This window comes from Muscardinus avellanarius, assembly GCF_963383645.1.
Source record: "Muscardinus avellanarius genome assembly, chromosome: X".
Taxonomy (NCBI): Eukaryota; Metazoa; Chordata; class Mammalia; order Rodentia; family Gliridae; genus Muscardinus; species Muscardinus avellanarius.
Genome location: NC_137792.1, coordinates 3,484,936 through 3,499,073, shown reverse-complemented (window position 1 = coordinate 3,499,073; position 14,138 = coordinate 3,484,936). Strand labels below are relative to the sequence as shown.

The window sequence follows — 14,138 nt, the reverse complement described above, 5'->3', positions numbered from 1 at the left end:
ACCCACCCCCATGGTTTAAAGCAGCCTCTATTGACTCCCTGGATCTGAGACTTTGCAATGCAACCCAGTAAAGGAGTAGTGGTGACTGAGATACCACAGACTCAAGATCCAGAGCACCTTAAGTGAAGTCGTAGTGACCCAGGGAAGAACCCAGAGAAGGCACAAACTTCCGAAATCATGGGAAAGAGGAATAACAATGGAGCAATGAATGCCCACAACCCCACAACATCGGAACCTGATAACACAGAAATTCAGAGATCTCTAGAAGATCAAATCAGGAAAATAACTGTAGAAATAATAGAGGATCGTCGAAAAGAATTCAGAGAGAGTCAAAAAGAGATAAAGGATGCAATCATTGAAGTAAAGGCCTCAATTCAAACTATAAACAACAGATTAGACAACATGGAGAACAGAATCTCGCTCCTAGAAGATGATCACTCCAAAAATGAACGCATAGTTTCTAATTTAGAAAAAAAAAATCCGACAGCAGGAATCTGACATTGAAGAAATATGGGCCCATTTTAAGAGAGCTAACCTAAGAATAATTGGAATAGAGGAGGGAAAAGAAGGTGAAACCAAAGGGCTCAACAATCTCTTCAAGGAAGTAATAGCAGAACATTTTCCAAACATAGAGCAAGAGGTCGATACACAGGTCCAGGAAACTTATAGAACTCCCTTTAGACAGGATCGGAGAAGAGGATCCCCACGCCACATAATTGTCAAAATGACTAATGTGGAAGCCAAGGAGAGAATCTTAAAGGCAACAAAAACAAAAGGCCAAGTGACATTCAGAGGCAAACCAATTAGAATCACTCCAGACTTCCCAAACCAAGTCATGAAAGCCAGAAGGGCATGGAGTAATATATTCCAAACTCTGAAAGAAAACAACTTCCAGCCAAAAATTTCCTACCCAGCAAAACTTTCTATCAAATTAGATGGGGAAATAGGAAGCTTCCATGACAAACAGAAACTCAAGGAATTTATGTCTTCAAAACCAGCGCTAGAGAAAATACTCAAGGAGATTAACTGCAAAGAAGAAATAGGTAATATAAGCCAGAACCAAAGAAACAGGATTTCCCATCCAGCAGACAACTAAGCAAAGAAGAATAAACAGTATCTCAAACAGAAATAAAATCTTAACATGTTAGGAATTAAAAATTATCTCTCTTATCACACTGAATGTAAACGGCCTCAACTCCCCAATAAAAAGACATAAAGTGGCAAAATGGATTAAAAGCCAGAATCCATCCATCTGCTGCTTACAAGAAACACACCTTACAAGTAAAGATAGGAACAAAGGGCTGGAGCAAGGGAATCCATGCTAATGGAACTCGAAGACAAGGAGGAGTAGCAACTATGATATCAGACAAGTTAGACTTCAAACCCAAACTTATTAGAAGAGACAAAGAAAGTGATATTTTACTGGTAAAAGGAATAATCCAGCAAGAGGAAATAGCAATAATAAACATCTATGCCCCAAACATAGGTGCAGCTACTTTCATAAATCAAACTCATTGTGACATGAAGTCACACATAAATCCCAACACAATAATACTGGGAGACTTCAACACACCTCTCACAACACTAGACCGATCTTCCAGACAAAGGGTCAGTAAAGATGTCTCAGAACTAAAGAACACCATTAACCAAATGGACCTGTTGGACACATATAGAATATTTCACCCAACTACAGCGGAGTTAACATTTTTCTCAGCTGCTCACAGAACCTTCTCCAAAATACATCACATCCTGGGGCACAAAATGAGCACTAGCAAATTTTAAAAATGTTACATACTTCCCTGTGTCATTTCAGACTATAATGGAATGAAACTAGAAATCAACTATAAGAAGACCCAAAGAAACAACATAAACATGTGGAGACTGAACACCACACTTCTGAATGAAGAATGGGTCATAGAAGATGTAAGAGATGAAATCAAGAAATTTCTAGAAACAAATGAAAATAAAGATACAACATATCAAAACCTCTGGGACACTTTGAAGGCAGTATTAAGAGCAAAATTTATAGCACTGAGTGCTCACATAAGAAAAACCGAAAATCCTCAAATAAATAACCTAATGACACACCTCAAAGCCCTTGAAAAGCAGGAACAACTGAACCCCAAACCCAGCAAAAGACAGGAAATTATTAAAATTAGAGCAGAAATAAACAAAATAGAGAATAAAAAAAACAATACAGAAAATCAACAAAACCAAAAGCTGGTTTCTTGAAAAAATTAACTAGATAAACCACTAGCGAACCTAACTAAAAAAAAAAAAAAAAAAAAAAAGAGAATCAACCCAAATTATGAAAATAAGGGATGAAAAAGGAAAATTACTACTGACAGTATAGAAATCCAGAGGATTATCAGAGACTACTTTGAAAAACTATACTCCAACAAAATGGAAAATCTGGAGGAAATCGACAACTTCCTAGATAAATACAACCTTCCTAAACTGAGTCAAGAAGATATAGAATACTTAAACCAACTGATAACAAAGAGATTGAAACAGCAATAAAGAGCTTACCATCAAAGAAAAGCCCAGGACCAGATGGTTTCCCAAGTGAATTTTATAAAACCTTTATAGAAGAGCTAACCCCAATATTCCTCAAACTATTTCTCAAAATAGAAAAGACCGGGACTCTCCCAAATACATTCTATGAAGCCAACATCACACTAATACCCAAACTGAATAAAGACAGTTCAAGGAAGGAAAACTACAGGCCTATATCTCTGATGAACTTGGATGCAAAACTATTAAAATACTAGCAACATGCATTCAAAACCACATAAAGAAAATCATACACCATGACCAGGTAGGGTTCATCCCAAGGTTGGTTCAGTATACGAAAATCAATCCATGTAATTCATCATATAAACAGAATCAAAGACAAAAATCACATGATCATTTCAATAGATGCTGAAAAAGCATTTGATAAAATTCAACATCCATTTATGATAAAAACACTGCAGAGAATTGGAAGAGAAGGAACATATCTCAACATTATTAAGGCAATCTACAATAAGCCCACCGACAACATCATATTAAATGGGGAAAAACTTCAAGAATTCCCCCTAAAAACCGGAACGAGACAAGTATTTCCATTATCACCACTTCTCTTCAATATAATAATAGAGATTCTAGCCAGAGCAATAAGGCAAGAAAAGGATATCAAAGAAGTACAAATAGGAAAAGAAGAACTCAAATTTTTACTATTTGCAGATGACATGATACTATATTTAGAAAACTCAACAAACTCAACCAAAAGCCTTATAGAACTGATCAACAAATTCAGCAAAGTATCTGGATACAAAATCAATCTTAAAAAACCAGAAGGTTTCCTGTATACCAACCATAAATCCACTGAAAAAGAAATTCCGAAAACTCTTTCACTCAGGATCTCCCACAAAAAAAAATAAAATACTTAGGAATAAATTTGACCAAGGACGTAAAAGATCTCTACAATGAAAATTATAAAATACTGAAAAAAGAAATCAAAGAAGATCTTAGAAGATGGAAGGATCTTCCATGTTCATGGATTAGCAGAATAAATATCATTAAAATGGCCATCCTTCCAAAAGTGATCTACAGATTTAACGCAATACCCATTAAACTACCAAGATCATTCCTCACAGACATAGAAAAATCAGTCCTTAAATTTATCTGAAATAACAAAAAGCTCAGAATAGCCAAGGTAGTTCTCAGCAACAAAAACCATGCAGGAGAAATGACAATACCTGACTTTAAACTATACTACAAAGCCATTGTAATAAAAACAGCATGGTACTGGCAAAAAAAAAAAAAAAAAAAAAAAAAAAAAACAGATACATAGACCAATGGAGCAGAATAGAAAACCCAGAAACAAGCCCACACTCTTTCAGCCAATTGATTTTTGACAAAGGGGCCAAAAACATACACTGGAAAAAAGATAGCCTCTTCAACAAGTGGTGTTGGCAAAACTGGTTAACCATATGCAGAAAATTGGAAATTAATCCCACTTTCTCACCCTGTACAAAAGTCAATTCAAGATGGATCAAAGACTTGGAAATCAAACCAGAGACCTTGAAGCTCCTGGAAGAGGGCATAGGTCCAACACTACAACACATAGGCACAGATAAACACTTTCTCAACAAGACCCCAAAGGCACAACAAATTAAAAGGAGAATCAATACGCGGGATTGCATGAAACTGAAGAGCTTCTGTTCAGCAAAGGAAACTATCAAGAACCTCAACCGAGAGCCAACAGAATGGGAGAAGATTTTTGCCACCTACCCCTCAGACAGAGGACTGATATCTAGAATATACAGAGAACTCAAGAAACTCAACACTAAGAAAACAAAGCATCCAATAACAAAATGGGCAAACGAACTAAATAGACACTTCACAAAAGAAGAAATTCAAATGGCCAATAAATGCATGAAAAAATGCTCAACATCACTGGCAATCAGAGAGATGCAAATCAAAACTACCCTGAGATTTCACCTAACTCCAACTAGAATGGCCATCATTCAAAACACAAACAACAACAGATGCTGGCGAGGATGTGGAGAAGTGGGAACTCTAAGACATTGTTGGTGGGATTGCAAATTAGTGCAACCACTTTGGAAAACAGTATGAAGGATCCTCAGAAGAATGGGAACAAACCTACCATTTGATCCAGCAATACCACTTCTGGGCATCTACCCAAAAGAAAACAAAGCAAACTACCAAACTAATGCATGAGTATCTATGCTCATAGACGCACAATTCACCATAGCCAAACTATGGAACCAGCCAAGATGTCCATCAACAGATGAATGGATTACAAAACTGTGGGATATGGACACAATGGAATTTTACTCAGCCATCAAAAAAAAACTCAATTACATCATGGAACTGGAGGACATTATGCTAAGTGAGATTAGTCAGTCACAAAAAATAAGAAATCAGATGCTTTCCCTAATCTGTGAGAGTTAGGGAGAAATGAGTCATAGAAGGAACTCTAGATGAAAAAGGAAATCCTATAGAGGAGAAAACAAGGCAACCTAAAGGAGGAGAAAGGAGGGGGAAGAGGAAAATCTCTAAAACACACAATGTGCTTAAACATATCGAAGTCAACCACTAAGCCGAGCAAGGGAGGGAGGCACGGGGAGTGAATGGAGTGGGAATTGGGTAGGGGTTAAATCAGTGATGTGTACATGTATGTACACACAAGTTCTTTACCCCACTATGATGTATGAATATAATGCACAAATAAAAATTTAAAAAGAAAGAAAGAACGGGTCTCTTTGCTAAGTTGCTGAGGCTGGCCTTGAACCCGCGATCCTCCAGTCTCTGCCTCTTGAGCACTGGGACAACGCTGTGCGCCACATGCTCAGCTAAGGTTTCTGATTCCCAGCTGTTGTGTCTCTGTTCCTGTGCTCACTGAGCGGGTGCAGAGCAGCAGCCGGAGGAGAGCAGGCAAGGCTGCAGCAGCCATTCGCGAGAGGCCAGACTCAGAAAGAGGTGGGTAAAGAGGAGCTCACACCACTGGTGTTTAGAGGCAGAGACAGAAACTGTCCCTGGCAGGCTGCCCTGTGGGTGGCTGTGACCAGTGAGCTTTCAAGCATCCTATCCACATCTTCTTTTTGCGGGGGGGATACTGGAGATTGAACCCAGGGGTTTTCTACCTCTGGGGTACACTCCCAGCTCTATTTTATTTTCAAACAGGGTCTCACTACATTGCTGAAAGTCTCACTGAGATGCCAAGGCTGTCCTCGAACCTGTGATCCTCCGGTCATAGCCTCCCAAGTACTGGGGTTACAGGCATGTGTCACACGCCTGGCTCATCCTGCCCGGTTTTGAGGAACACTTTGGTTCTCAGGTGCCAGTGAAAAAAAAGAACGTATTTTCACAGAAAGAGGCCAGGTCAGGACAACTTATTTCAATCCCAAGGGGAACAGACATTAACTGGTTCAAGAAATGTAGTTCAGGTTGTTCAGATCAGCTGGGCTCCTCGGTGCCTTAGAGCTGCTGCTGAGATGGGCAGGAAGGCTGGGGTGGCAGCTCTTTTAGTAATAATTAAGACAATCATTTTGGAGACTTTCAACGCGCAAAGAACAAAGCTAGATTTGACAAGTAATATCTTTTCTTTCTTTCTTTCTTGGATTTCGACTCAGGAGCATTTAACTCTGAGCTACACCTCCAGCCTTATTTTTTTTTTTTTAATAGAGTCTCGTTAAATTGCTGAGACTGGCCCTGAACTTGTGATTCACCTGTCTCAGCCTCCCAAGTACTGGAATTGCAAGCAAGCAGGAACCGCCATGCCCAGCTATTTGCCTTATTTTTCTATTTAAAAAAAAAAACTGAGCCTGTAATCCTAGAAAAAAGGGGACGCGAGGATGTGAACACTGGACATCTCAATAGCATCCTGCACTAGGGGGTGGACAGGTCACCTACAAACAGTGCTGGCCTCTGAAGAGTCAACTTTTCCGGCAACCCAAGGCGAGCCTCCCCCCAGCCAGGCCCCTCCCGTCTCCCAGCCAGATGCCTCTGTAGATAGATACCCGATCGCCAGGAGAAGGACTGTCGTCTAGAGTATTGAGAGCATTCTCCACCCGGGCCAGGCGGCCTGAGAGTGACAGTAGGAGGTTGACCACTTTGTCCAGGTCCCCAATGAACATCCGAAACTTGTCGAACTCATTGGGCTTGCAGACATCTTTCACAATGGCCTCCACCTCATCACCCAGGGCGTTGTTGGCCTGGATATCCTCCAGCAGGCTCTCCCGGGCTTCCCGCAGCACCTGCAGCTTGCGACTGATGCTGTCGATAAGCTCCTGCTGTGGGGAAGACAGGACCTGTTAGAACAAGACCTGTTAGAACAGCCCTAAACCACATGCCCCTAGTCACCATGGCCTCAGCACATACTACCTGAGCAGAATTCAGCAGAACTGGTGAATGCTCATTTTTACATCATCAAATAATGGGGCATTTGTGAGGTCAGAGGAGGAGAACTCCAGGTATGATGATATGGATTTAGAGTATCCTCCTGGCATGCATGAAAATCAGGCAGCCATGTTGGAGGGGGCTTGGTTGCTGAGGAGCTGTCCCCGGGGTCATGGCCTTGGAGAGTACATAGGTTCCTTCCTCCCCTGCTCTCTCTCTCGCTTCCAGCCGTGGTGGTGATGTGAGAGCAGAGCCCTCACACCCCCCCCCTGCTTCCTGCTGCTGCCGTGCCCTGAGCTCCGCAGAGCTGGCCTGACATGGACTGAACCTCTGAAATCTCCAAAAAATAAAACCGTGAGCGATGAATCTTCCTTCCTCTAAACTGTATGGTCAGTTGTTTTGGATGATGGCGGTCAGAATGTTCACCGAGACCCCTGGTTACATGGTTGGCATAAAAGGAAATGAGAATATTTATACATATATAGAAAAGAAGAGCGATTCTCGTTTTGCCACTGTCCTATTAGACGATATGGAGGTGCCTGAGAGCTACTCATAGTAGATGTCATTTCAACCTGTGTGTTGGCAAAGATTTATAGAATTTAAATGAAACTTCACACTTTGTTCTTTGGACGTTCCCTAATTAAAGACATACATAGAAAGAAATTATTGAGTCTCGTGTCTAGCGCTGAACTCCATGATTCAAAATTGCCCTCTATGTATAATTTGCAATTAAAATTAAGGAAAACGGGCTGGGCGTGGTGCATACCTATAACCTCAGTATTTGGAAGATTGAGACAGGAAGATGGCAGGTTCAAGTAAGGCCAGGAACGTGCAAAATGACATGGTGAAACCCTGTTATTTTCAATTATTTGTTATTATTATATCAAAATAAAAAATAAAATAGGACTGGGGCTGTAGTTCAGAGTTAGAATGCACCTGGGTTCAATTTCTACTACACCCCATGCAAAAACAAATAAACAAATGAAATAATAAGGCAAAGGGATGTCGGCAGGGTATAGGCATGATGGCGCATGCCAGTCACCCCCAGTACGTGGGAGGCTGATACAGGAGGATCGCAGGTTCAAGGATAGCCTCGATAACTCAGTGAGACCCTGTTTCAAGATAAAAATAAAAACGGCTGAGGGTATAGCTCAGAGGTAGAATGCCCCTAGGCTCAATCCCCAGCGGCATTCTAGCAAAAAAAAAAAAAAAAAAAAAAAAAAGACAAAGGGATTTCAGTGAATTCAAAAGATAATTGTGTAATAACTTACTGACTTCAATTTGACCAAAATACAAATCAGTGACTATGTTGTATTATAGCAAAATGTGGATACCGTAAAATTTACCATTCCTTTTATTTGTGGTGCCAGGAATCCAACCCAGGGCCTCACACAGGGTAGACAAACCTTTTATCATGAAACTACACTTCCAGCCATTTCTTGACTGTTTTTAGCAGGCGGTTCTATGGCTTAAGTACGTTCACACTACTGTGTGACCATCACCGGCTTCTATCTCCAGAAGTGCTTCATCTTCCTTAATCAAAAAATGTGAGCCGGGCGTGGTGGCGCACGCTTGTCATCCCCGCGCTTGGGAGGCAGAGACAGGAGGATCGCGCTGGTTCGGAGCCAGCCGCGCGCGCTGGCTTAGGAGACCCTGTTTCCAAATAAAAATGTAAAAATAGGTCTGGGAGTGTAGCCCGGAGGTAGAAGGGCTTCCAGGAACCCCAGTACCACCAAAAAAAAAAAAAAAAAAAATGTGTAAGCCAGTCACGGTGGCACACACCTGTGATCACAGTACTTGGGAGGCTGAGACAGGAGAAGCCCAGGCTAGAGGCCAGTCTTCAGCAAGTTAGACAAACTCTGTTTCAAAATTTAAAAACAACAAACAAAGGGCTGGGTGTTTAGCTTGGAGTCAGAATGCCCCTGGATTCAATACCAAAAACCAAAAACCACCCAACACTGTAAATAGTAAACACTAATGCTAGACCCCCCCATCCTCCCCAGAAGCAACATCTTTTATTTCTATATCAAAAGAAAAAGCCCACAGATGTGAAAGGTCTGAGCAGGGATTGCACTCTCGGTCCAATCTGCTTCGGGTGGATCAGTGTGCCCGGCTCTGCCACGGATAAAATGGTACTAAGCCTTTGACCAGCTCCCCGGATTTGCTGCTGATTAATCCACACAGCTCTGCGGAAGACCACATGGGATTTACGAATTGCTCTGGCTGTGGCTTTTCTAGGTCAGGCTCCAGTTGTACAGGATGGCAAAGCATTTCCTTTCCTTATCACTAACAAAAAGTATGTGTCCTCATTGATATTTTTTCTTCTTTTTGCAGTGCTGGGGATAGAACACGGGGACTCATTTACTTCTTTTTGGTGTGTGTGTGTGTGTGTGCGTGCGCGCATTTGTGTGCTTGTCTACCTAAATATCTGAAAAGATTGTTTAAAATCATTTTCTAGAAAAGCGCAAAACAGAAAACGAAAAACTTTTCCGATTCCTGCCTGATGCCAGTCCTAACCTTAACAATTACAAGCAATTGATATTCATGAAAGACAGGAGATTCCTTGAAGGCCACAGAATTAAATCTCCCGGGTTTTAGTTGGGGTAGAAGGGAACTACCTTTTAAACTTAAAATAACAGAGAATGGTACCCACCTAAACTAATCTGACATTGGCTTTTTTCTTTTTTTTATTGGTGCATTGTAGTCATACATCTTAATGGGGTACAAGATGGTGGAGGCACACATGCGCACATCGCCCCATCAGCCCTTCCCCAGTCCCCCCCCCCGTTCCCTCCCCCTCCCTCCTTCTCATGTTTGGCTTTGTGATTGACTTTGATATATTCGTGAACGTACATCATGTACTGAAATTGGCTCTCAGGAGAAAACGATGGCAGACGGACCCTTGTAGAAAGGTTAGAACACAGCATAACCTGTGAAGGGCTTACTAACATTGACTCATATTTCCTTGCCCTGCAGGAAAGTCAAAGGCAGCGCCCTCAGAGACACGGTGTAGCATCTGTTCTAGGGCGGAAATACGTAGTCCCCGCGCCATCCACCGGCCTGCCGCCAACGAGCAGTTCCTTTGGTTCCGTTTTGAGACAGCCTTGCTCTGTTGCCCAGGCTAGCGTTGAGCTCCTGGACGCAAGCATCCTGGAGTGCCAGGGCTGTGGAGATGCACACCCTACGCCCGGCTCCAACACACAGCTCTGTTTGGGAATTCCACTCTCCTACCTTTTTCACTGACAGGTCGTGGTCCAGGTCGCCCCCCGAATACTCCTCAGGCTCCTGCTGCTCCCGCAGGTCCTTCATCTTAATCAGCAGCTCCGCCTTGGGGGCCGAAGTGCTATAGTAGGTGGAATTGGTGGCCAGGGACACGGCTGCTGCCACACTCGGCTCCTCTTTCCTGGGTAAGGAGGTCAGAATGTCAGTGAGCTACAACCATATGCTCAGACGTGCCCCTTGGACCTGCTGCTGGGTTGGGACCAATGAAAGCTGGCACCGACGGAAGGATACTAGCCAGAGAGAGGAGGCAGCCAAAGAGGGGAAAGGGCAGGTGACAGCCAGGCATGGTGGCACACGCCTGTAGTCCCAGTTCATTGACAACAAGACGTCAATGAACCCGGAGAGGCTGAGACGGAAGGATGGCAGGTTTGAGGCCAGCCGCAGCAACTTAATGAGGCCCTCAGAAACTTAGTGACACCCTGTTTTAAAATAAAAAATAAAATAGGGCTGGGGGTACAGCTCAGAGATAGAATGCCCCTGGGTTCCATCCCTAGTACCACAGGGAAAACAAATCTCTAAGGAATCAAAGAGCTTTTCCATGTACATCCTTCCTCGGTCTAGAATTTTTTTTTTTTTTTTTTTTTTTTGTGGTACTGGGGGTGGAACCCAGGGGCCTTCTGCCTCCAGGCTACACTCCCAGACCTATTTTATATTTTTATTTGGAAACAGCGAGGTTGGCTTCGAACCTGCATGATCCTCCCGTCTCTGCCTCCCAAGTACGGTGATTACAAGCGTGCCCACCACGCTCGGCAGTCTAGGATTTTTTATGTGCGTCATACATAATTGATAGATGGATAGACAGAGAGGTGAGAGATAGATATATTAAATAGATATATTAAATAGATGATAGACAGATAGATATATTAAATAGATAGATAGATGAGAGACAGATACATAGATAGATATACTAAATAGAAAGAGGCTGGGCATGGTGCCGCACGCTTGTGATCCCAGCATTCAGGAGGTTGAGATAGGAGGACCATGGTTTGTGGACAGCCTCAGCTACTGAGGCCCTTTGCAACTCAGTGAGACCCTGTTTCAAAGATAAAGAATAAAAAATAGGGCTGGGGGTATAGCTAGGAGGTAGAATGCCCCTGGGTTCCATCCCCAGTACTGAAAAAAAAAAAAAAGAAAAAAGAATAAAAAATAGGGCTGGGGGTATAGCTAGGAGGTAGAATGCCCCTGGGTTCCATCCCCAGTACTGAAAAAAAAAAAAAAAAGAAAGGAAGAAAGAAATATTAGATAATAGTAGGGCAGTGGTGCATACCTGTAATCCTAGCACTTAGGAGGTTGAGATAGGAGGATCACAGGTTCAATATCAGACTCAGCAACTTAGTGAGAGACCATTTCAAAATAAAAAATAAAATAGGGTTGGAGGTGTAGCTCAGAGGTAGAATGTCCCTGGGTTCCTTCCCCAGTACAAAAAAAGACCGAGAGAATATAGGCAGATAAGTGGATGGTCAGATCGTCTCCCATGCTATGGCAGGGCTTCTCAACACATAAGGAATTTGGGCTGGAAGGTTCCCTGAGGTGGGGCCCTCCTGGGCACTACAGTGGAGCAGCAGCCTGGTCCTGCCTACTAGATGGCGCTGGCAACCCCGCTGGCCCCAAATGACTTGCCACCTGCTCCTGGAGCAGACAATGCCCCACTGAAAACGGGCCTTCAGGGAAAGGAGAGCTGGTCAACCTCACGCCGGTCAATCCCCAGAGCTTACCTGCTGCAGTGTGGACCACCACCGCTTTGTCATTGGCCCAAAGTCGTCACACCCAGAGGTGGGGTCTTGGACTCTGACCTTCTCTTTGGGGATGCTCAAAAAAATGTCAACATGGGGAGCACCCGTGAACATCTGTCCTCTGCGGACAGCGAGCATGAAAATCGATGAAGGGCTATGCCAATCCTACACCTCCCCCATTATTTGTGGTACTGGGGCTTGAACCCAGGAGCATTCTCCCTCTGAGCTATACCCCCAAGTTCCTCCTATTTTTTTGTTTTGTTTTGTTTTATTTGTTTTGAAACAGGGTCTGGCTAGGTTGCTGAGGCTGGCCTCAAACCTGTGATTCTCCTAGTACTGGAATTACAGTCATATGTCTCCATGCTAGGCTCTTCCTCCCCCCCACCCCAGTACTAAAGATGGAACTCAGGGGCATTCTACCTTCAACCTACACCCCCAGCCTTATAATAATAATTATTATTTATTATTGTTATTTTTGTGGGTCTGGAACTGAGGGGCATTCAACCTCCAATCTACACCTCCAGCCTCATTTCATTCTTTATTCGAAACAGGGTCTCACTGAGTTGCAGAGGGTCTCACTAAGTAGCTGAGGCTGTCCGCGAACTGCGATCCTCCTGTCTCAGTCTCCCGAATGCTGTGATTACAAGCGCGCACCACCTCTCTTAGCTTTCCTCCTCCCTTTTTTTTTTTCAGTACTGGGGATTGAATCTAGGGGCATCTAGGGGCTGTACCCCCTACCAAGCCCTTTTATTGTTTGTTTGGAAGGCGGATCTTGCTAAAATCCTGCAAGTCTTGCTAAATTGGTAAGGCTGTCCACAAACCCTCAACCCTCCTGTCTTAGTCTGCCAAAGCCTGGGGTTACAAGCATGTACCTCCATGCCTGGCTCCCCTTCTTTGTGTGTGTGTAGTACTAGGGTTCCTGGAAACCCTTCTACCTCCAGGCTAAACTCCCAGACCCATTTTTATATTTCTATTTGGAAACGGTCTCTTAAGTCAGAGAGGCTGGCTTTGAACCTGCGCAATCCACCTGTCTCCACCTCCCAAGCGCGGGGATTACAAGCGTGCGCCACCACGCCCGGCTCCCCTTCTTTTTTAAGCCTAAGCGATGCCAGGCAGACTCACACAGCCCCAGAAAGTCACAGGTCTACTCACTTCTCCTCCCCGGTTCTGGGAGAGGGGATTTTGGGGAGCATCTTCCTCCGCTGCTGGGCCTCCTCCAGGAGGCGCCGGTGTTTGGGGAAGGTGCCTTCCATCAGATCCATGGTGGTTTTGATTTTCACGCTAGGGTCCAGGATGTCAGCCAGGGACTTGTCCTTGCCCACGATCTCCCTGACCAGCTCCTCGGATTTGAGGTCTTCCACGGTCTTGTCTTTGGTCTTCACGTAGCTTTGGCCGGCCGGGGAGGCACAGCCATCCTTGTCCTTCGCGGGGGGCCCGGGGGCTCTGTGCGGGGCCTCAGGCTCCACGCTCTGCCGCGTGTACAAGCAGAAGCGTGAGTAGCACTCCTCCGACGTGCTCAGCGTCTTGATCTGGTCTCGCTCCAGCCCGCTGGGCAGCACGGGCAGCTCAGCCGGGCGCGCCAGCCTCTGGCGGCTCTCCTTCTCCGGCTGGCTCTCGGAATGCACAATCTTGATGGGCACCATCTTCACTGTGGTGTTGTTGCCCACCACCCGCTCGATCCTGCCAAGAGAACGGCCGCCCGCTGACATCCTGCCGTGCACAGGACTCAGACTGGAGGGAGGTCTCCTCCCCACGGGGCCCAGTGCCATGGCGCACCTGTCATCCCAGGACTTGGGAGGCTGAGACAGGAGAATCACAGCTTCAGGACCAGCCTTAACAACTTAGCAAGGTCCGATTTAAAAACAAAAAATAAAAAGAGCTGTGGGTTGGAGAGCCAGGCGCGGAGGCACACGCTTGTAATCTTGTTTAGGGGAGGCTGAGACAGGAGGATCGCAGGTTGGTGGCGAGCCTTAGCAACTTAGTGCGGCCATTCGCAACTTAGTGAGATCCTGTTTCAAAATAAAAATATAAAACGGTGGATGGGCTGGGGGTGTAGCTTAGAGGTAGAATGCCTCTGGGTTCATTCTCCGGTACCACAAAATAAAGAAACAAAAACCCCTGGGCAACCACCCAACCATATTTAGAAGTTGTGGGCCAGGTAGAGACGGATGAGGAAGTAGCCCCAAGGATCTGACCCACCCGTGGTCCCCAGACCCT

General features: G+C 44.4%; 1 protein-coding gene across 1 annotated transcript in view; it reads right to left on the bottom strand.

Moving 5' to 3' along the window:
- The window catches only part of SHROOM2 (shroom family member 2), a gene marked incomplete at both ends in the record, with an annotated part of 127,992 nt that overhangs the window by 2,822 nt on the left and 111,032 nt on the right, over positions 1-14,138 (bottom strand). Inside the window, 3 exons of the mRNA XM_080719546.1 lie at positions 6,528-6,800; positions 10,138-10,309; positions 13,074-13,601. Coding sequence (XP_080575672.1) covers positions 6,528-6,800; positions 10,138-10,309; positions 13,074-13,601 — 973 coding nt within the window. The remainder of the gene's footprint in view (positions 1-6,527; positions 6,801-10,137; positions 10,310-13,073; positions 13,602-14,138) is intronic.